Consider the following 23,816-nt stretch of genomic DNA (forward strand, 5'->3'; position numbering starts at 1 on the left):
AAAGTGCTTGGTTACCTGTGTGTGGCATGAAGTACGTCAGTCTCCCACTATTCAGCTGCATTGGATGATCCCATGTTCTATTATCAGGATGGAGAAAAACACTCTATCCACTTTTTCCACACGATGCAAAAGCCACTTCCTCATTTTTATTTATAGATACACAGCCACCAGATGGAGCTCATCAATTGTGCCATGGCACCACGGCAATGAATTTTCCTTAAGAAATCCTATAAGACTGTCCTTATCTAAGAGCAGTGCTTGAGCAGGGGTCCAGCTGAATTAACATTTAGCTTTTTTCCAGCAGATTTTTATAACTTCCACATCTTGAATTTAAAAATAAAAATTTAGAAGATGACAGGTTTTAATTCCTGCTCTATAAAACCATTACAGCAGGAATGGGGGATCTGTGGCCCTTCAGGTGGTGGCGGACTGCAGATCCCATAATCCCTGAGCACTAGGCCATGGGAGTGGGAGTCCAACAGTATCTGGAGGACCAGAGGTTCCTCATCCCTGCCCTAAAACCTTGTTGTCCTGCATTTCCCAGACACGATAAACAGCACATGATTTACAGCTTCATCATCCCTGCAGACTAAAAGTATGGTAGAGGGTGAAATCAGGACGCTCCAGAGCCCAAATCAAACTCTTAACAGGCAAACTTTCCCCTCAAAAAATATCATTAGGGGTGATTATTCATTTTATCTCCGCACCATCTCCTGTACTGCTCTTCCTCATCAAAGGCTAACTGAATATGTTATATATGCAAGATGCACAGCTGGTGGGACAAAATACACCCAACTCACTATCAGCATCACATGCACCATACATTCATCAAGGACAGCAACACTGCAGGCGATGGGAAACCAAAAACAAGACTGGGCGAGGTACGGTGTGCCCCTTCATGCCATTTTCTGGCCTCTCTAAAGAAACCTGTTGCTGCTTTTGGCATACATGAAGTAGCATGACAGGCACGTCAAATCGCAAGCCCTGGCAACCAGATACCTTTTTAAAAAATGCACAGACATTTTGTAGCTGTTCAAAAATAAGGGGGAAACTATATGAACAATTTCAGAGACGACTGGCTTCATCCTGAGAATCCAAAGAACCATTTGGAATGGGAGCACCCTTCCTCTTCATCTGGAGGTAATGGCTGAACAGCCAAATCTCTGCTCAAAAGTCTCTCCCACATGACAAATCCCCTACTAGGACTCTGGTGCCTGGGATTGTGACACAGTCTTGTCTGCTATATGTTGCTTGTAAATTAGACCTGTGGAGAAGGGTAGGCCATTGGAGCATCTCCAACGTAACAGTTTATGGCTTCAGAGACCCAAATGCAGTAAGTGGTCACACAGTTCTGCTCCACTGCTCCACTGTCTTGTCTAGGAGGTTGTCTTAGGATGACCTCTGCACTCTCCAGATTCGGAACCAGGCTCTTCTGGACAGCCCAGTCACTGTTGCTTCTAAAGGAACCTCGAGGAAGGGCGAGCAGTCCTGTCCACAGGCCTTTGCCACAGCCCATGCTCTCTACCGATGCTTCTGTTCCAGCAGGGATTCAAAATCCGGGGCACAGACCAGCTTGTGCTTCACATGGCCCAGGATGATCATCTCGCCACTCCTACCGTCTCCAATGCCCACTGACACCAGCTCCTTCCAAGGGCAAAAGAAAAAGCTGTTAACCACCAAATCCTCTTTTTTTTTTTTAAGAATAATTTTTATTAACCGACCAATCACATCAAATCAAACCAAACCAAATTACATAAATTCCAAATTACAAAGCCGAATTTTAAATTTTTGTTGGGGGTACCCATATTTCAAGTTCCAAAAGGGGATCCAATCATCTTCTTGCTGCTGCTTTAATGTCCACAAATCTGACCATATGGTATTCACAGTACTATCCAGTCCTTTCTTATTGTTTTTCCACATCTCTTCTTGTTATTTTCATATATTTTTCCTTTCTCTTTGTGACCTCTGATAGTCTCCACAAGCGGGTTAAAACACCAAATCCTCTTTAACCCCATAGCTCACCAAGAACATTTTTCTGCAGATGAGGCAGGGGGGAGCGGCTAATTCCTACTGAAACATCGGCAGTGCTCATTCATTTAATTAAGACTTGCGCAGAACTTCCTGGTAGATTGTGCTCCATTAACATCTTCCATCTCGGATACTAAGATGTCTTTGGCCATCTCTGTTATTCAGAACTAAGGGCAGTAAAGTCAACAACCATTTCGCATGGGGGTTCCGTTCTCGCTCCCACCCCCCACATCAGCAGAGTGCCTATAAATGCGCCCTGCCCCATTCCTCCCTTTTTGTGACATGTTGAGTGACGTTTTCAGGTCACTGGTGGGTTCGTCATGTGCCCCCTGAATGTACATTAATCGGCCATTGCCTGTATTCAACTCCTTCAACACCCTTCTTCATTCAGTGACAGAGATGGCACCACATACATTTTAGTATCAGAGATGTGATTGTCAGCTTTCTTGTGAATGTGGAAATCCTTCTGCTAACAGAATAGTAACATAGCACAATAATGGAGGTATATATATATGCCTGTTGTCTTAGTCAGGGGTCAGCACTGTACAATCTAGAAACAGGGGTCAGCAAACTTTTTCAGCAGGGGGCCGGTCCACTGTCCCTCAGACCTTGTGGGGGGCTGGACTATATTTTTTGGGGTGGTGGTGAATGAATTTCTATGCCCCACAAATAACCCAGAGATGCATTTTAAATAAAAGGACACATTCTACTCATGTAAAAACATGCTGATTCCTGGACTGTCCACGGGCTGGATTTAGAAGGTAACTGGGCAGGTTCTGGCTCCCGGGCCTTAGTTTGCCTACCCATGATTGTAGTCCTATAGGTTCACAGCTGGAAGCACTGTGATATTAGAAAATGCAATGCTGAAAGTTAATAATCTCATCTAATTCCTTAGCCAAGTCTTTTAACTGTTCCCTAGCTATGATAAGCGGGACGCAGGTGGTGCTGTGGGTTAAAGCCTCAGCGCCTAGGGCTTGCCGATCGAAAGGTCGGCGGTTCGAATCCCTGCGGCGGGGTGCGCTCCCGCTGCTCGGTCACAGCGCCTGCCAACCTAGCAGTTCGAAAGCACCTCCGGGTGCAAGTAGATAAATAGGGACCGCTTACCAGCGGGAAGGTAAACGGCGTTTCCGTGTGCGGCTCTGGCTCGCCAGAGCAGCGATGTCATGCTGGCCACGTGACCCGGAAGTGTCTCCGGACAGCGCTGGCCCCTGGCCTCTTAAGTGAGATGGGCGCACAACCCCAGAGTCTGTCAAGACTGGCCCGTACGGGCAGGGGTACCTTTACCTTTACCTAGCTATGATAAGGTAAAGGGACCCCTGACCATTAGGTCCAGTCGTGACCGATTCTGGGGTTGCGGCGCTCATCTCGCTTTATTGGCCGAGGGAGCCGGCGTATAGCTTCCGGGTCTCTGGCGAACCAGAGCAGTGCACGGAAACGCCGTTTACCTTCCCGCCAGAGCGGTACCTATTTATCTACTTGCACTTTGACATGCTTTCGAACTGCTAGGTTGGCAGGAGCAGGGACCAAACAACAGGAGCTCGCCCCGTCGCGGGGATTCGAACCGCCGACCTTCTGATCAGCAAGTCCTAGGCTCTGTGGTTTAACCCACAGCGCCACCCATGTCCCTTTCTAGCTATGATATGGGGAAACAAATTTAGCTTAAAAAAATCCCTTGACATTCTGAGTGCCCAGACTGAAGCATTAAGAGGGTGCTCTCTACCAACTTTGTGGGTCATCAATTCATGAGGAAGAAGAGTCAAGGTGTTGGTTATTATTTCTAGAAGACTAATGGAGGATTCCCAATGGCAGCTATCTAGGAAAGTAGGCAGCCAGATCCTTTATTGAAGCCTTTGGTGGCTCCGGTACAGAATGAGTTTGAGATGCTCAAACCTGTTCCAATTACCAGCAGAGTGATGCTCCGAGCCACTTCATATGCACTGTTTTATACAGGACCACAACCAGGGGTTGGCATCAGGCAACAGCAGAGGCTGGGCCCACCACTGCTCTGATTCCCCCCTACAGAAGTAGCACAAGTGGCAGACGCATTCTTTCCTTTCATCCTCTGTGCTTTGGTGCTGCTGCTGCCTACTGAGTCTCCCATCCCCCTCGATCTGCCAGAGAGGTGGTGGCAGCGGCTTTCAGCTACCACCCTCCTACTCAGACAGAAATAGGACCAGAAGTAGATGCCTGCCCTCTGTCCAGCAGAGAAGAGAAAGTACCACTGTCACCACCGGGGACAACAATATGCTTTGTGGGGGAATTTCTTTTGCCAATCCCCAAAAACCTGGAGCTCTCTCCAATTTTGTACCCGAGTTATGATGCCTAAGTTAAAAACAAATAAATCCATACTTATTTTACTTAATTACGAAGGGCTCCCCGTTTTTAAAATAGAGGTTGACATCACAGAAAAACATGTACAAATACTTTTTCATCCCTCACTTGCATGTAGCTTGACAGGAAACCCAGATTTCATCCAAAAAAGTGACCTTCATAGTGTGCATATTTTGTGTTCTGCCCTGGGAACCCCAGGACAAAATATATGGAAAGAGATATTATACCGCTAAGAAACTCAAACTCCAAACTGACACTGGACAAGGAGCTGGACCCCATGCTGGGCTCCTGGTGACGGCACCTTTTTGACAAGTGCACTGCACATGTTTTAGGTGCAGCCCCTCAGACACATCACACTCTGGTTCCAGCACAGAGGCTGACCATGGGTGGGGGGAGTCCAGCTAAGCTTTACTCTGAGCAGGCCCAATCAAATTAATTTAGTCATATCCAATAATTTCAACAGCTCTTTTCTGAGTATGGTTGATTTTGTATACCACTCCATCTCATGAAGATGGCTGTGTCCCCTTGAGGCTGGGATAGAGAACCTTTTCGGTCCTCATGAGGATTTGCCTCGTGACCCTGATTTGACAGGTGAGTGGGTTTGCCCATCTGTCAATCACCTGATGGCACAATGAAGTCAGATTAAGGGTGCTGTTAAAACTAATTCACATCATCCTTCTCCCTTCTTTCTGATTCAGAAAGGGGTTTTCATCGGAATCCCCTGCTACAACCAGGTGTTTACAACCAATGCTAGATTTAATCCTACCCTTCAATCCATCAGCTGATTGTCCTGCAGGCTGGAGGTTCCCCTCCCCTGTCTATCAAAGCCTATACTGAGCCGTAAGAATATATGAGCCCAACTGGATCAGACCAGCAAAGGCAAGCCAACGAACATGACAATAGCTCTTCTCTGCCACTGGCCACACTGGCAACTGCTATTCAGAGGCACACTGCCTTTGAACATTTCCATTTCACTTGCTAGCAGGGAATGTGCATTTTGAAAGGTCATCTACTGTTAGGGTGAGTAAAAGAGAGGTTTCCCGAGTAAGCCATACCTGAAGGAAGGAGCAGGGTGTCCCTGTGGTCACGTCAAGAGTCACCCTGCCCAGAACTAGCTGCACCTTCCCTGATTTGCGGATCAGCAGCTTCCCCACCTGCCCTTCAGAGAGGTCACCAAGGGTGCAGATGTTCTCTGCCTCTCTGGCTTCCTGAAAAGGAAGCACAAAGTTACAAACATCACCCATCCTTATGGGGAAACCAATCTTGGAGTATTCAGAAACCACCCTTGTTTTCTCACGAACCAAGAGCTAGTGCCTTCAACTGAATAAGCTGAACCTCAGGAAACCAGTGAAAGTTATGCAAATTAAACAATGTTGACCCATTTCTCATTTTACATACTTTACCTTTGCTGGTTATAGAGTAGGCAACAATGGAAATTCTATGCAATAAGGCCTCTGGCTTCTAATGCATCATGAAGTGTAGCCCATACAGTTTCAAGTACATCTTAGCACCCAGAAAGACTAGAAACTTTTAAATTGAAGAAGTCATGTGCCCTACACTCCACACATGGGGTGACCTTTCTACACTTCCACATCCCTTCCTATGGCCCCTTCTTTGGCAACATAAGCAACGACATCCTATCCAGCCCCTTGCTACTTCTTATTCTAAACGGGAATCAAGTCTTCCCATACCTGGTTCTTCTCCTGCTTTATTACCATCACCTGCCCATCTTCACTTTGCACCTCAGTTTTGATGGGCTTGGTGTCCTGGGTGGGCGGCTGTCCTGGCAGTGTATCTGGTAGCTGCAGAAAGAGCAGCTCATCCTCCTTGCAGAGGCTGAGCCGCTGCAGCAGCTCCGCAACAGACACATCCTGGGGGAAGGGAGGGGGTGCCTTTGCAGGAGCTGGTCTGAGCCCCAGTGGGTTCTCTTCTTCATCATGGGGCTCCTCTTTCACTGAAATGAGACATAACAATTCAAATCAGAGCTGCAAGGGATTACACCATTACCTGGTCACTATGTTCCATGGGAGAGGACCTCCTGGTGGTACTGAGGGCTTCTCATATTCAAATGGTGTCTACCAATAGCAGGACTTTCAGTATTGCAGTCCCTTTAATGGATGATTTATTGACTTCTGAGATGAGGCATGCTCCAACAATCTCTTCTTTCAGACACATGTTTAAGACTTTTATTTATTGTCCAGTGGTTGTCTTCTGGTGTTGTCTTCTACTGCTATTTTAACTGGATTATTTCTGATGCATATTTTATACTTACTTTTGGTGTTCTATGCACTGCTCTGATATTTCTATAATATGAGTAGTTTATAAAACCATAAAGACAAATTAGAAGTCGGTCCAATTTCCTGCCTCACACCAGGTTATTGAGATTTGAAATGAGAGTCTACAACTTTCACTAGCAACCATCACACTGCATGTATAAGATAAAGTAAAAGCAAACTGCAGTCATAATATACTGTGAGCAGAAATCAAGAACAAGCAAGATTTGCTAGAACAGATGCATTGTGAGAAGAAAGGATATTTGCTTTTGATGAAGTGCATCCTGGGCAAGCTCCTCTACACAGAAGTAAACATAAGACATATAGCCTAGAGAAATAAGGAAAGTCCTGCTGGCTTCAGCACCCTGTTTCCTATGGTGGACCATCTGATGGGAAAGGGCCACAGTTCAGTGGCAGAGAGTTTGCATGCAGGCCCCCGTTTCAATCCCTGGCACCTGGGAGAAAAAAACACTTCCTAGGTTCTTCTGGACTATCTTCTTTCTTTCTTTGGCGATCGCTCATAGTTGAGTAAGATTGTCTTCCATAAACACAGTTTTAACACTGAGTCCAATTCTGGATCCACACGTCCTTCCACAGTGGAGACATAGGTTTCAGGGCGGGAGTTGATCACGAGGGTTTGCCAAGTGCTTCCTTTTGTCCTGAGTTCAAGCGTCTTCATAAACTCTACATGCAGGGCAAAACAGCAACAGCCATCCACCACGGTTTGCCCTCCCAGAACCTGGAACTCAAAGACAAGCTCTCCCTTGACAGATGATAATTAAATTAAGCAAATTTGTGACTTTTCAAATTTATGTCTTTGTTGTCCGAGAGGACACCACAAGACTGTAGTAGTGACACCCAGTGGTATAATCCCCAGAGGGACACAGCAGATCCATTTGAACCATCTACCTTTCACTGAAGATGTGTCTACTTCCATGTCCTCCTCCCTGGCACTGGAGCTCAAAGGCTTGACATCCTCTTGATCCTCCTCCTTGAAAAGCCAGCCTGAATGGGCCAGAGGAAGCTGAACTGGCTTGTTCCGGATGTCATTTTTCAAGCCTGGGTCATCAAGGAACTGGCACCAAAGGAACAGGAGAGAAAAAATGAATTAAATACAGTGGTGCCCCGCAAGACAAACGCCTCGCAAGACGGAAAACCCGCTAGACGAAAGGGTTTTCCATTTTGGAGGCGCTTCGCAAAACGAATTTCCCTATGGGCTTGCTTCGCAAGACGAAAATGTCTTGCGAGTTCCTGCAGGTTTTTTCCCTTCCCCCCTTTTTTCTAAGCCGCTAAGCCGCTTATCAGCTGATCCGCTAATCCGCTAAGCCGTCAATGGGCTTGCTTCGCAAGACGAAAAAACCGCTAGACGAAGAGAATCGCGGAACGGATTCTTTTCGTCTTGCGAGGCACCACTGTACTGAATGTTGAGGGAGCTGTTCTTGGTGGTGGGGTGTATGGGTGTGTAGCCAGACACCCATACCTACAGACAGACAGACAGACAGACAGACAAATAAATAAATAAATAAATAAATAGGAGATATTTATATTAATATGGATGGGGACACGTGAAAACATACATACCCACACCATGTTGTGAATACAACAGTAAACAGGCTTGCTGAGATTCTGATTTTTCTTAATATTTCATCAACAACTGACACATAATTGTGTAGAGAAATTAGTTTTAGAGAACAAAACATTTATTTAAAAATGAACCTGTTGCACATACACACTATAAAACAAACAAACCTAACAGCAAAACAGGGCTAAACAATACTGGCACGGGGGTCTCATTATCACAAGCTTCCTAAACAACCCTCCCTAAGAGCTCCTTCCCTCATCTGGTGCTCCAACAAAGCTCTCAAAAAGGGATACACACAAAAGGAAGCCAACTGTGAGTGGAATTTTTTAAAAAATGAAATGGGGTAAGGAGGTTAGCGGGGAACATAGGGAGCTCCTGGTACCAAGTAGCACAGTATTATCCATGCAGTATTATGCCAGGGTTTCAGGTGGGGATCTGAACCTGGGACTGAGCCTGGGACCTTCAGCATGAAAGGTCTACCACTGAGCTATAGCCCTCCCATGAAGCTGCAGTCCTTTCCCAAAAGGAGAGGTAGGAGAAAGTGTGTGTCAAAGATGATTCCAAGGTTCCCTGCCTCAAAATAGGAAAGACCACAGCATCTATAACTGGGACATAGATTATGGGCTACATGCCATTTTTTGTCCTTAAAAGATTCAGCATAAACACGGCTGTCCCAAAATGCAGCCACCATCTAACTCACATCATCCTTCTCCAGCATGCGCAGGATCTGCTTGGTTTCCTCATCTGTCTCCCTTTTCTCTTTCTTTATGTTGATGATGTGGGATGGGCCAAAGTCAGACATATCCACAGTCTTATCCCAGGTGCCTGTGCCAAAAGAGAGAATGGCATGGCTGTAAGCAGAACATGTCTCGAATGGCAAGTGGTAACTCGGCTATTACCGCGCCTTGAAGCTTGAACTTCCACAATTGAGAGCAACCTGTGTGGTGAAGTCGACTGCTCAAGCCATTCCTTAAAACTGAAGCCCAAGAGGCCTGGTGCGTGTCGCTATGCCTTCAGTTGTACAAGCAGAGAGAAAAGACAAGAACAGAGGGCTGGGACGAAAAAAGATAGAAAGGCATGTTCAGAGCAAGAAACACAGTTCAAGCAGTTTTGCTTACCTTGGCAACCACTTTCCAAAATGAACTCCTCTATACAGCTATTGAAATACTCAAGAACCCCGAGTTCCCTGCATCTAGACACCCTGGGTGGTGGTGGAGAAAGATGGAACATATACAGTACAGTAAAAAAAAAAAAAATAGAGCTGGGTCTCATAATGCAGGTTAGGATTAAAGATGAGCTTTAGGTGTGAAGGTTTTGAACTTCATTATATTTTAAAAGCATTTTGACCTCCCACTCCACTTCAGATGAAAAAGCTAAAACTAAAAATAATAAGGCCCCTGACGGCAGGCTTACAAACTAAAAAAAACACACAAAGGAAAATGAGATTTGGGGGGGGGGGGGCAAATTGAGGAACCAATTCTTAAAGTTAACCAGCAACACTTATGATGAAAAGAAGCCCACCAGGAAAAGAAAAAGACCAACAGAGTTGGCCTCTCAGCAGGGAAGATCGAGTGGTCCTGCTTCCTGTGTTTCCCTCTGACCAAATGGTTGCTCTCAGGTGACAGTTGTGGGAGGGAAGGCCTGATGGATCTGGTCTCTCAGTAGAGTAGGCAGAATAGGCCCATTTCCCTTCTCTGTGGCAGCTAGATGGAAATAATTTCTGCCCAAAAGGACAGCTTATATAACCTTTCAACTTCACCAAGATAACATCCACCATGGCTGATGTGTAACAAAGACGTGGGCCAATGGTTTTGCTGCATGTCCAGTTCACATGCATTTAAATCAAGCACCCTCTTTGCTGTGTGGTCAGCAGCAATGTGTGCTTGCTCACTGCCAACATGGCTTCAGCTTTTGCTTTATTTTCCACAGCAGCCAGTTTTAAATATTTTATATCACTCTCAAGAGGATATGAAACAACAGAAAGCAGAAACCAAAGGTATCAACTCTTGCTGGTATTTTTGAGCACTGTTCTTAATTTCTATGGAAACAGAGTACTTTGTGACAGTTTACTCATAACATCTTTGTGAGGTAGATAAGAAATATTCCTGTTTTACTGACTGGGATAATTCATACCGAGAGGCAGTGACTTGGCCAAAGCTATCCCTGGGAGTCCAGAGATGAGGAAGGACTTGGAAATAAGCGTCTCAGGTTCAAGCCCAAATGCTAGATGCTGGGCCACAGAGGCGTGTTCACATTAATCTTCCACATACCTTTTTTCTTCATCATTTCTGCTGGACCTTGCTCAAAGATGGAATGAGACTGGATGACCTCTGGCCTCCCTCTGCCTCGTCCATGACCATCTCTCTGCCGGTCTCGATCACGCTCCTTCTTCTCTTTCTTTATGTTAATTTCCTCTTTTGGCCTAAGAAAAAGCAGACCAAACAGAATCACAAGAAAGTAAATGTAGCCTGCCCTTGTTATGTGCTTCAATATATCCAGAAGACTCCTGCAATTTCTCACCAGTAGCTACAGAAGCGTCTGATGCCTTAATGTGTGAATATGAGCCAAGTCAAATGTGCAGAAACAGCACACAATATACCTTTTCATACTGAAGATGGGGGGAAACCCATGGTTGAATCACTTACAAGGTTTTTGCGATTAAACGGTATACAAATTGTTAAATAAATACAAATAAATAAATTCAATGTAACAAATTCCTGCATGTGGAAATATGTCAGAGAGACAGCTGCTCTAAGACCATTTTCACATGTGCCAAGCTCTTTAACAGATCCCCCACCTGTAAATATGGCTCATAGGATACACTGCAGATAGAAGCTAGGAAAACTACACATTTGCATTAAATTATTATGTTAGGGTGGCATCCAATGCACTTGTTCTGTTAGCACAAGGCATTACACTTTTGCAATGGAACTTTTACTCCACTCAACCTTCTGCAAGTGCTCTCCCCACATCTGCTCCAGAGGTTTGGAGGAACCCCCAGAACAGATTGAGGGTGCATCTGAGGTGGGGGGGGGAGTTCTATTGCACAAGCATAAACCCTTGTGCTGAGGGAGCAAGTTACTTAACCCTACTTTGGGTACAATCCTTATTTCCCCCAGATCTGGATTTACAACCTCTATAGTCACACTTCACAGACAACATAGCATGAGAAAGCTACTTACTCTTCTTTGATTTTCCTGCTAATTATGTTGGGAGCAAAGGTTTTCTGTAAAAAGTAAAAGTAAAAAGGTAAGCAAGTCATCAGCTCAGGTGTATATGGTACTTCAGTTTGCAAAACACAGTGTGTGAAATTTCTCACAGAAAACAGTGTTGCAAAATCTGGTCTCAAAATATACTTAGGAGTCTCAAAATTGTGTATGTGTGAAGGGGAGACAAGTTTCTAAACTTCAAAGCTGCAAAATTTATATCTCGAAGAAAGGGAAATAATGTGCCTTTTCAAAAGCTCCAACATGCAGAGAGGGTGAAAGTTTTCTGGTCTGCATGGCTACTAGGCCCTCTCTGGTTTCTGACAATGTTTTCCATTTCCTCCTACCTCGAGTGCCTATTACTGAGATGTTCCTTTTCTCTGTCCAAAAGGAATTTCCAAAATCTGCAAACACCTTAGTATTAAGTTCAGAAGCAAGTATGCAAAATTGCCCATTATTGTAACTTTGTGTCACTCCATTTCCTCAGCACAGAGTAACCTTACCTTTAGGATTACTCATTTTCTATAGCACTTTTAAGAAGCAAAACACTTCACCATTTCCAAGCAGTTCTGCAAAGTGCAGCTCACTACAATTGTGGTTGTACATATTCCACAATTCTATTCAAGCAAAGAAAAGCTACAACACAGGCAAACCTTGGTTGTTGAATGTAATCCATTCCGGAAGCCTGTTCGGCTTCCAAATTGTTCGAGAACCGAGGCGCGGCCTCTGATTGGCTGCAGGAGCTTCCTGCACTCAAGTGGAAGCTGCGTTGGGCATTCGGCTTCCGAAAAATGTTCAAAAACTGGAACACTTACTTCCAGGTTTTGGGCATTTGGGAGCTGAAACGTTCCAAAATGGAGGCATTTTGTACAGGCATCCCCTCAACTTATGCATGTTCTACTTGTGTGTGACCGCATATATGCGTGGTGCTGGAAAATAAATAGAATCATGGCAGGGGAGGGCTGGAGAGTCTTCGTGACTCGCAAGGAGTCCCTCTCTGGAGCCCAAAGAGGACGTCAGTGAGGGCCAAGAAAGTCCCAAAGAGACCGGAGGCTCAGTGGGGCTTTGTTTGGGCTGCTCAGCCAAAGCTGGCATGCGGGGCAGCGCAACAGCTGCCGCCACTGCTTTTCTACACATCCTCCAGCCAGCCTCAGAGCTTCAGCTCTAGTTGGAGAGAGAGTTGTGTGGAGAGATTGCTGGAGAGCAGGAAAAAAACAGGTGTTGGGAGGCTGCTACCCACTTTATGTGATTTCACGTATGCACACGGAGCCCCTGGAACATAACCCCCACATGTTACAGTATTTGCCTGTACAGTATTTGCAATCCTGGAAGTCTTGGATTGCTTTCTCTTTGCAGAAGCAAATTCATTTATTACATATTTAAAGTACCATCATTGTATGCCACCTTTGAGGGGAAAATCCTCCCAAGGTGGCTTACAAAAGATACCTAGTTTCATATATATAGCAGGATAATTTAGCTCCATCTAAACAGCAGGACCATTATGCTTCCACCAAACGATGTCTAGTACAATCCACTTACAACACTGCCAGTCCAGACCCTCAAATATCTTCTTTATACTCTACCACCTCTGATCTATTCTTCCATGATTATCTGTCAAGATTATGCCCAGCCCATATTCCGTCACCTCCCTTCCCCGCCACACATCTTCCAAGTCTGGAATTTGAACAGTTCTCCCTTTCAAGTATTGTTCCTAACTGTTATTGCTACCAAAAAATGTAATTTGAAACAGGGGGTGGGGTGGGGTTAAAACCAGTCTCTCAAATCAGGAGGGCTGAGAAGGATTCCAGCCATGAGGTCCTTAGCGCTCCTCGTAGCTCTTTGCTCCCTTTATTCCCATAGCTAGCAAAAACAGAATAAACTTTGCAGACAACAGAGATCTGTAACTGTATGTAATGTATACAGGAAAAAGGATTCAGATTTTGACAGAGATTTATGGTTGTCTAGCTGTTGAATTGTGATTGTAAAAAAGCAGAGCAGCAGCTCTGTTTTTCCTACTACTACAAAATGGAGGTTTGTAAACCACCCATCAAATTCAGAGGGATCTGAACTCGGGTGGAATTCAGCTAAGTTTTACTCAGAGTAGAACCACTACAATTAATGAACAAGGCTAAGTTAGGTCCATTAATTTCAATAGGCTTCCCTTGAATAAGACTTAGTTGACCAGCACTCAGACCACATGGGCTCTGTGCCAAAGAACAGGTTTCCAAAGTGGGCTGCCAGGCCCACCAGGGGGGAATTTGAGACAAACTATAAGCAAATCAGCAGCTAAGTCCTATTGGGCCCTACAAAACTGATGACAGGTATATAGGTAGGAGGCCGCTAGCAAGCACTGACTAACCTACTTGTCTTTAAAACAAGATTCCACAAATTCATGGAGCAGAAGGCTAAGTAATGGTTACTGGTTGTGATAAATAGAACCTTTACAAATACCAGATGCAGCAGAGGAAAAATAAAGTTTGTTGTGCCCATGCATTTGGAAACAAAATACTGGACCAGATGATCATGAAAAGCAAATATGCCACACTGATGGAAGGCAGAGAGCTAGGACTATGACAGGGATGGGGACCTTGTGCTGATGGACTCCCAATGCCCGTCATCCCTGACCACTAGCCATGCTGGCTGGGACTGACAGAAGGCCATCCTTGGAGCAGGGGCGGAGCTAGCTGCCCCAGCACCCGGAGTGGCGCGAGGGTGGGGCTAGCCGCCCGCGCAGTGAGCGTCCCTAGTCGCCTGCCACCTGCGCAGCAAGCGCCCGGGTGGTGTGCCGCTAGCTGCCCGCGGCTGCATTGTCCCTAGCGGGGTACAGCCCACGCAGCAAGTGTGGGATGGGGTTGGGGGTGGCACGGCGATGTCACCCACCCTCATGGCTGACACCCAGGGCGCACCGCACCCCCCGCACCTGCCTTATTCCGCCACTGCCCTGGAGTATGGTATAGCTGTGCAGCCACAGGTGGCTACATGTTGGGCAGAGTATCTGTCTCCAAAGTAAGGCGGGGGCGGGGGGAGTAAAGGGAAGGAGAAAGATAAAAGCATGAGAATACGCATCAGAGGGGTTCTTGCTGATGTCACGATTCATGGCGCTAGCTCTCCTCTGCCCTCCAGGGCTGTGGGGAGGTTCAGGCAGGGGAAAGCCAGAATTTATGAGGTGAAATTCCTGGCAATGCCCCCCAGTGGGTTCTGGGGAGTTCACTGCATCCCGCTGTGCCACTGCTTACCCCCATGTCTGCCAACTTGAAAGGCAGAAGGGGTGCGACCTGGGAGTGTGTCCCTGCCATGGACAAGCCTCCGCCTCTGGCATTGTTTGTGACTGGTTCCTCATTAATCTGAAATATTGGCGTTTAATCAAAAGGCGCTCCTGAAACAACATATGATAACAGGTGGCAATCAATCAGCTGCCGAAAGGGGTCTGGTTCTTTGAAGGTATTTGAATGTTTTTTTCTAAAGTTTGAAATTCCTCACAACAGCTAGAAAGGGAGGACAAGGCGCTTTATGCTTTTATATGGCTTTCAAATGGTCTCTTTTCTCTCTTGTCCTCCCCTGCAAAAATGCTGAGTAAGAAGACTGAGCAGCTGCTGCATAGATCTGACAAAGGGCTGTACTTGGAAAAAGGTTTTGGCTGTAACTGTCCGCTGAGGAAGAGCTCCAGAGTGGACTTTTAATTGTAAGAGTTCCTTTGTTCTCTGCAAGTTATTTATAGCCACAGCCTGTGTCTAAGTGGTCAACAGCGGAAGTGGGAACGTGGTCTTGTAAACATTGCACCCTGGGACCTTAGATTGATTGTGCAGCAAAGAATGAACAGACAATATTCAACTCTCCCAGCACACTAGGTCTGAGACAACATGAAGATTATTCAGGACTGCACACGTAAAATAGATTTAATATTTATAGGAGATGACAGAGAATGGACAACAACAAGTAATAGATGAAATGGAAATAAAAGATGAGAAGATGTGGAAACAGGAGGAAGAGATGGACATATGTCTGCAACAGGAGTGGGAAATCTGATTTAATAAATTATATAAAATTAAAGTAATTTGGATGGATTTGTAATAATTTGGAAAACAAACAATAATAAAAAGAGAATTGTTGTTGTTGTTGTTTAGTCATGTCCGACTCTTCTTGACCCCCTGGACCAGAGCACACCAGCCCTCCTGTCTTCCACTGCCTCCCGCAGTTTGGTCAGACTCATGGTGGTAGCTTCAAGAACACTGTCCAACCATCTTGTCCTCTGTCGTCCCCTTCTCCTTTTGCGCTCCATCTTTCCCAACTTCAGGGTCTTTTCCAGGGAGTCTTCTCTTCTCATGAGGTGGCCAAAGTACTGGAGCCTCAGCTTCAGGATCTGTCCTTCCAGTGAGCACTCAGGGCTGATTTCCTTAAGAATGGAGAGGTTTGATCTTCTTGCAGTCCATGGGACTCTCAAGAGTCTCCTCCAGCACCATAAGTCAAAAGCATCAATTCTTTGGCGATCAGCCTTCTTTATGGTCCAGCTCTCACTTCCATACATCACTACTGGGAAAACCAGAGCTTTAACTATACGGACCTTTGTCAGCAAGGTGATGTCTCACTGCCTTGTAGTGGCGAAGGGGCTTGAATAACTCAGAGAAGCTATGAGCTATGCTGTGCAGGGCCACCCAAGATGGACAGGTCATAGTGGAGAGTTTTGACTAAACGTGATCCACCTGGAGCAGGAACTGGAAAGCCACTCCAGTATCCCTGCCAAGAAAACTCCATGGACAAAGACACCAGCATATAAAAAAGAGAATACTTATCAGGAATATTCTGCTGCAGTGTCTGGGATTTTTCCTGACCAAGGATTTATACCTTAGTTAGAGGTGAATATTGATCATGGTGTTATACCTCAGGAGGTACTGACATACAGTGTACTGTAGTCCAAGGGCCAAATGGGAGAATTAATCACTATATAGCCATTGAGCAGTCACCTTCTTATGTGCTCCGTTCTCTTCATCTGCAAGATGGGAACAGCAGTGAGTGTCTGCAACAGTAGTAAAGCAAGCCTGCTGTCCTGCATATCATGGGGACCAGCATTGGTGTTGTGGCTCTCAGAAGAAAGGCTTGAGTACAGCATGAACTATAATAAGACACTCAGGTATCTGCCAGCTTCCTGGGCAGGTGTGCTAATTAAATCTTACATTCTGGAAAGGCACTCCAAATATTTGGCTCCTAGATAATCTTCTTCCCACGTTGCTTGGCACCCTTTCCTTGGTTTATCACAGCCCAACAGGTGTTCCATGTAGGTTTGTCATTTGAACACCACCCTACACAGAAGGACCAAAATATCTAACCAACCTCCCAGAAAAACAGTACCAACAGGAATAGTAAGGTGTGCTGAGAAGCAATATGGAACTAGTTGGACAGCATTTCAAGCTCAGAAAATACATAGCTGGACTGATGGAATTTGTAGTCCAAACCACAGATTTGGGAAGGCTGCTATACAACTTCCTAGGAGGTTTAAAAAGCAACTTGTCTTTCACACTCCAGGACCAATGAGTGGAAAATTTTCCAGTGCTTTATTTTTCTGTGGACATTTTTCCATTTCATAAGTTCATTAGTAACAATAAATTGTATTGCCAATTGCAGTACAATTATTAGGCATGCTTGACAGTTTCAAAGTTTTTAGATTTGTTTACTAAATAAAAGTAAAACAAGCATGCTAAATTAGATCACTCTCTTGGGCATCTGAAAATGCAAACTGATTTTTCTTTTCTGATGCAAATTATCCTATGCACATTTCCAGAAAATTTTCTGGAGTGCAATGAGTGCTGTAAGTGAATACAGGAATTACTGCACCAGCCATGACCTGACACTCCTCCTTTTCATTACATTCAAATCAAGAGAGAGAAACGACAAAGTTATTAATCTTAACAAAACATCTTGGTATGCAAGGCAGGTGGGACCAATTCGGATGGTCCGCCCCCGCCACTTAATGGATCCAAATGGTTTCCAGAGAGTGGTAGGGGATGCTTTATCCCGTGTTGATGGCCTTTCAGCTGATTCCCTGGTGGCCCGCTGGAATGCGGAGTTAACCAGGGCTATCGACTGTCTGGCTCCGAAGCGCCCTCTCCGATTGCATGGAGCCCGGACAGCTCCGTGGTTTTCTTCGGAGCTGAGGGCGATGAAACAATCGCTGAGACGGCTAGAGCGTCGGTGGCAAAAAACTCACTCCGAATCTGACCGGACACAGGTTAGAGCTCAACGTCGAGCCTACCAAGTGGCGATAGCGACGGCGAAGAAGACTTTCTTCACCGCCTCTATTGCATCTGCAGAAAATAGTAGCAGGAGACTTTTTCAGGTGGTTCGTAATTTAACGGAACCACCTTTACCACCGGGGCCTTGTAAAGACCCCAAGATCTCCTGCAACGATTTTGCAAAGTTGTTTGCAGATAAAATCACTCATATTCGGAAGGAGCTAGACACCACTATGGGAGATGGGCTGGCTTGGGAGAGTGCTAGAGCTCTGTCTGGTCAAGTTGCATGGAATCAATTTCAATCCATTACCCCCGAGGATGTGGACAGGCTGCTTGGACGCGTGAAACCAACCACCTGTCTCCTGGATCCTTGCCCATCCTGGCTAATAAAAGCAAACCGGGAAGGGCTGGGCGATGGGCTCTGCGGGGTGGTGAATGCTTCCCTCTGTGAGGGAACATTCCCAGATCCGCTGAAAGAGGCGGTCATTAAACCGCTTCTTAAAAAACCATCTTTAGACCCGGCCAGTATGGCCAACTATCGCCCAGTCTCAAATCTTCCATTCTTGGGCAAGGTGATTGAGCGCGTGGTTGCTGAACAACTCCAGGCACGCCTGGAGATGCGGACCATTTGGATCCCTTCCAATCGGGATTCAGGCCTCATTATGGGAGGTTGATGATCTCCGGCGAGCTAGGGACAAAGGTGAGAGTTGTTTCCAAGTTCTGCTGGATCTCTCAGCGGCCTTTGATACAATCAACCATAACATCCTTCTGGACCGTCTAGAGGGGCTGGAAGCTGGGGGCACTGTTATACAGTGGTTCCGCTCCTTCCTCCTGGGCCGTGTTCAGAAAGTGGTGGTGGGGGATGAGTGTTCAGACCCCTGGGCCCTCACTTGTGGGGTGCCTCAGGGTTCCGTCCTCTCCCCCATGCTTTTTAACATCTATATGAAGCCGCTGGGAGAGATCATCAGGGGGTTTGGACTGGGTGTCCATCAATATGCAGATGATACCCAGCTCTACCTCTCTTTCAAATCAGAACCAGTGAAGGCGGTGAAGGTCCTGTGTGAGTGCCTGGAGGCGGTTGGAGGATGGATGGCGGCTAATGGATTGAGGTTGAATCCTGACAAGACAGAAGTACTGTTTTTGGGGGACAGGGAGCGGGCTGGTGTGGAGGACTCCCTGGTCCTGAATAGGGTAACTGTGCCCCTGAAGGACCAGGTGCGCAGCCTGGGAGTCATTTTGGACTCACAGCTGTCCATGGAGGCGCAGGTCAATTCTGTATCCAGGGCAGCTGTCTACCAACTCCACCTGGTACGCAGGCTGAGACCCTACCTGCCCGCGGACTGTCTCGCCAGAGTGGTGCATGCTCTAGTTATCTCCCGCTTGGACTACTGCAATGCGCTCTACGTGGGGCTACCTTTGAAGGTGACTCGGAAACTACAACTAATCCAGAATGCGGGAGCTAGACTGGTGACTGGGGGCAGCCGTCAAGACCACATAACTGGGGGCAGCCGTCAAGACCTACATTGGCTCCCAGTACGTTTCCGAGCACAATTCAAAGTGCTGGTGTTGACCTTTAAAGCCCTAAACGGCCTTGGCCCAGTATACCCGAAGGAGCGTCTCCACCCCCATCGTTCTGCCCGGACGCTGAGGTCCAGCGCCGAGGGCCTTCTAGCGGTTCCCTCATTACGAGAAGCAAAGCTACAGGGAACCAGGCAGAGGGCCTTCTCGGTAGTGGCGCCCGCCCTGTGGAACGCCCTCCCATCAGATGTCAAAGCGATAAATAACCACCTGACATTCAGAAGACATCTTAAGTCAGCCCTGTTCAGGGAAGTTTTTAATCTGTGATATTTTAGTGTATTTTTGGTTTTTATGGAAGCCGCCCAGAGTGGCTGGGGAAACCCAGCCAGATGGGCGGGGTACAAATAAATAATAATAATAATAATTATTATTATTATTATTATTATTATTATTATTATTATTATTATAAATCAGTTCCAGTAATCAAACCAAATTCCTTTCATATGGAAGCTATTAGTACAGTACATACAATTCCCTCATAAAACTCTTGCCAAATAGGTCATTTTAACCATCATAATGACCTTCCAACTTGCCTTAATGGTTGTGTTTTAGTTGGCAGTATGTAAATCTCTTTTCCTTTTTTTTTTTTTTTTGGTCAATACATTCACTATCAATTCCAGATTGAACTGAGCTAGATGTTTCAGATAACCCACAAGTTTTAGAGTTTGCTGGAAGCACACTTCTGGTTTCAACCCTGAGGTTTTCAAACTTTTCACCTTCAGAGAAAATTCCACATTAAGTCATCTCCCACAGAAGCCATGCATACTGTAGAAGAGTCTGAGGCATGTTCTAACATGCACAATTGGTTGATAATAGGCCCTGCCTGGCAAACCAGACCTCACAGCACTCTTTGCAAAGTAAATGTGCACTTTAGAATACGCTCAATATTCCCTTGCAACTTATGGCAAAATGATCATGGTGGGTAAAATGTTTTTTCAATAAACTATTTTCCCCTGATAAGTTCCCAAGGAACTGCAGGGTTCCTGAAACATGGTTTGAAAACCACTGCTTTAAATCTGAGTCACATTTTCCAACAGTGATGATGACCTGTTAATATGATTTAACCTCCTATACATAAAAACCACCTGTATAATATTTTGTAAAAACAAAACAAAAAATATTTTTATTTAAAACAACAGTACAGCAAGGATCATGATGTAGTATGTATAACCTCTTCTTATCAAACTACTTCAGTATATTTAAGAACAAAAGTTGTATTGTGTCAGACTGTGCTAATCATCCACTACAGCTGCAAGCCTATACACACTTATCTGGACCTTACTGAACTTAATTGGTCTTACTTCTCAGTAGGCATGTATTGGACTGCATAGGAAACCCAAAAGGCAGTCTGGCATTCTGTGGAATCTGATGGCTCAGAGGAGGTAAACCACATTATTGGGTAAACCACACATTGTTTATTGTTTATTCTGAGTTTCCTGCAACCAGAAAGGTTAAAAATTCCATTAGGTAGGAATTTCAACATTAAATTACGGACTGATTAAACCTACTGTTGAAATAGGTAGATACACATTACTCCCACTTCCTAGATAAGGAAACAAAACATAGTAAGAATCAATAACTTGCTGAAGGCCAGAAGGGAACACTGTGCCATGAATTAGAATCAAGGGTTCCAACTGCTAGCCCTCTGCCCTAATCCCTTAACAACATGGGAATTTCCATTCCAGATCAGAAAAGAACATTTTTCAGTCTCTCTCTTATACCTGCATCCTAGAAGAGTGTGTGTGTGTGTGTGTGTGTGTGTGTGTGTGTGTGTAGAAAAGGGAGTATCTTACAGGGTTTTTCCTTAAACATTAAACACTTACCTTTTTAACTCCACCAAGAGTCAGATCTCTGGAGCGAATGGAGGGCAGTCGGCCTGGGGTAATTGGGGCAGTGGTTCTTCTCCCTATCAACCCTCGTGCAGCACTAAGCGTAGGCCGGATGCTGCCACCAGGATTCCCAATATCGTTACCTGAGGTTCCTTCTGACATCTTGAATGACCTGCCAGAGGAAAAGTCAACAAAAGCTCTTCTTAACTCTTATTTCCAAACCATGACACTTTCCAAACCATGCCATACTGTTGAACAAAAGTTTCATTTCTAAGGGCAACCTGAATTGCAACCTGAGAGAACAAGGGAGAAGCAACAGAATGTTAAATGCAACCAAAGCCCTCAAGAAGAAGCCTTTGGCAAACTACAGAGCTGGTGCAATGGGTAAGAGTGCAAGGTATGAGCTGAAAATCCTATGCCAAATCTAACCTTGGACATGAGTTTTACAGGGGCCTTAAGGAAATCATTGTGTGTCAACCTCAGCCCTTCAATCTAGAATATGAGCATAAAGATAAAATACTTGACAAGCTTTGAGCACTTAAGTTTTCTATGCTCCTGGTTTGGTGCCTTCGCATGCATGGATGAGCAAGTAGCAATGGAAACAGAGTGCTCTTTTTCCTCATTAAAGATCTTCACAATTTCCCTCCGTCTGCCATATTTATGACTGGATGATCAGTGCAAGTTCTGCATTGATGTTATTTGGGAATGCCAAGCATCCCCTGGGGTGAGGGGTGATGACGTACAGGTAGAATAGCTTCAAAACAACACCAACACCCCTGAACTGCTACAAATCCTATATATTTAGAGCAAGGGTAGGCAACCTAAGGCCCGGGGGCCGGATCCAGCCCAATCACCTTCGCCTGTTGACGGTCTGGGAATCAGTGTGTTTTTACATGAGTAGAATGTGTGCTTTTATTTAAAATGCATCTCTGGGTTATTTGTGGGGCACAGGAATTCGTTCACACCCCCCCCCAATATAGTCCGGCCCCCCACAAGGTCTGAGGGACAGTGGACTGGCCCCCTGCTGATAAAGTTTGCTGACCCCTGATTTAGAGCCTTTCGTGACCTGTCTGTTGGTATCTATGAGTCAAGGCCTCAGTAAACATTACTACAATACATACTCCTGGAACTTAAGTTACTTCTCATGTCCATCAAGGGCTAGTATTGCTTTCAGTATGTGGGTGACCCCTGAAAAAATTAGTCTGCATTGATTTTGGGCTGCTTCAGCCTATGGAAAACCAGTTGTGTGCAGCTGCTGCCTTTCATTTCTAACATATAGCCACCAAAGCTTCTTAAATTAGGGCTACCAGTTGATACAAAGACCACATCCAGAACATGGCAGCAGATGCACAGTGGGGATCTCACAGACTCCATTCAAGCAGTGACATGAGTAAAACATTCTGATGTAACAACAGTAGCACCACATACATAAAACTATGCGAGACACGGAAACACTGACCCTTGGTGGAGTCAAAAAAACAAAGTTCTGCCATGCTCAAGTGCATTGGTCTTCAACTGGTGGGTCAGGACCCACTTCCAGGTTGCAGCAGTGCCACTGTACAAATATACAGAATTCAGAAAGGGATCCCCAAATGCAGCTAAGTTAAAAGGTGAGTCCGGGGTCTGAAAATCTGAGCTAGATGGACCAACAGTCTGATTCAGCAGAAGGCAGCTTCCAATGTTCCCATTCGTCTCTCATCCATCAATGAGATTATCGGGGCTAGACAGCCAGCAAAGTTGCCCCCATCTCAGCAGTATCCCCAGATTTCACCCCGACTCCTTTACATTCTACCTCAGGAAGCTGCCTTACACAGTCTGTCCAGCATTGCCTACACCAGGCTTCCTCAACCTCGGCCCGCCAGATGTTTTTTGAGACTACAATTCCCATCATCCCTGACCACTGGTCCTGCTAGCTAGGGATCATGGGAGTTGTAGGCCAAAAAAATATCTGGAGGCCGAGGTTGAGGAAGCCTGGCCTCCCCTGACTGGAAGCAGCTCCCCATGGTCTCACAACAGGTCTCTTTGCCAGGCCAACTCTCCCTGGACATGCCAGGGATGGAACAGAGGACCTTTGGCATTCAAAGCAGAGGGCTGCCATCCCCCTCCACGTGAATGGTTGCCCTGAATTCATAAATTGACCTTTTTTAAATAGTTGCAATCTAAGCCGGTGGCCACCACTGGATCTTGTGGCAGTGAGTTCCGCACTTCAACCATGCCTGGAGCACTTGATCCTTCCTGAATCTCTTCCTAGCCTGTTCCTGCGACGACCCTTAATCCCCGTGGAGACCCAGCCTGGCGTGGCATGAAGTTAGGGGGGGGTGCGCCTCGGGGCCTGGCTCAGCCCGAAACCCGCGGAGCAGCTTGGCCCCCCCCCCGGGCACCGGCCCGCCGCCTTGAGCTCCTCGCGGGGAAACACGAGGCGGCGGCGGCGGAGAACGGCGGAGGCAGCGGGAAAAGCTCCTCTTCCTCCGCCCCGACCCCGAGCCCGCCACACGGGCTCCTGTCCCCCATCGAGGCGCCCGCCTCGCCTCCTCCACGCCCCGAGAAACCGGCCTCTCGGCCCCCGACGCACCCGAGGCAGCCGCCTTCCCTCGACCTCCCGCGCGGCGCCCTTCGCCGCTCCTCAGGCGCCGCCTCGGCAAACGGACTGCGGCGCGCGAGCGGCGTCCATCTTTGAGAAGGGCGCTCGCGTCGCTACGTCCCTGGAGGGATTAGTGAGGGGAGCGCGAACCCGCCATTTTTGTCCCGGGCAGGGGTTGGAA

At 46.3% G+C, this 23,816-nt stretch overlaps 1 protein-coding gene across 2 annotated transcripts; it reads right to left on the reverse strand.

Annotated features, from left to right (window-relative positions):
- Positions 1–111: 111 nt before the first annotated feature.
- On the reverse strand, positions 112–23,756 carry POLR3D (RNA polymerase III subunit D). Of its 2 annotated transcripts, none has more exons than XM_079955183.1 (9): positions 23,627–23,756; positions 21,049–21,226; positions 11,397–11,440; positions 10,485–10,636; positions 8,915–9,039; positions 7,542–7,707; positions 6,051–6,313; positions 5,415–5,567; positions 112–1,644 (listed from the first exon to the last, which is right to left on the reverse strand). In XM_079955183.1, exons 2-9 carry the CDS (start codon positions 21,214–21,216, stop codon positions 1,522–1,524), a joined length of 1,194 nt encoding a protein of 397 aa, XP_079811309.1. In that variant the 5' UTR covers positions 21,217–21,226; positions 23,627–23,756; the 3' UTR covers positions 112–1,521. The 2 variants fall into 2 exon arrangements, with proteins under 2 accessions (XP_079811309.1, XP_079811310.1); XM_079955184.1 differs by lacking the exon at positions 23,627–23,756 and adding an exon at positions 22,514–22,655.
- Positions 23,757–23,816: the final 60 nt, after the last annotated feature.

The sequence above is a fragment of the Podarcis cretensis genome, assembly GCF_951804945.1.
Source record: "Podarcis cretensis genome assembly, chromosome: 15".
NCBI classification, from domain to species: domain Eukaryota; kingdom Metazoa; phylum Chordata; class Lepidosauria; order Squamata; family Lacertidae; genus Podarcis; species Podarcis cretensis.

Bases quoted from the DNA above. Each gene is read 5' to 3' on its own strand.
- POLR3D (XM_079955183.1), bottom strand. From the start codon at position 21,216: ATGTCAGAAGGAACCTCAGGTAACGATATTGGGAATCCTGGTGGCAGC. The intron at 9,040-10,484 runs GTATGTGGAAGA...CTTTTGGCACAG, and splicing joins AGAAATGATGAAGAAAAAAG to GCACCTGGGATAAGACTGTG. The intron at 5,568-6,050 runs GTATGGGAAGAC...CTTCCTTTTCAG, and splicing joins TAAAGCAGGAGAAGAACCAG to GAAGCCAGAGAGGCAGAGAA.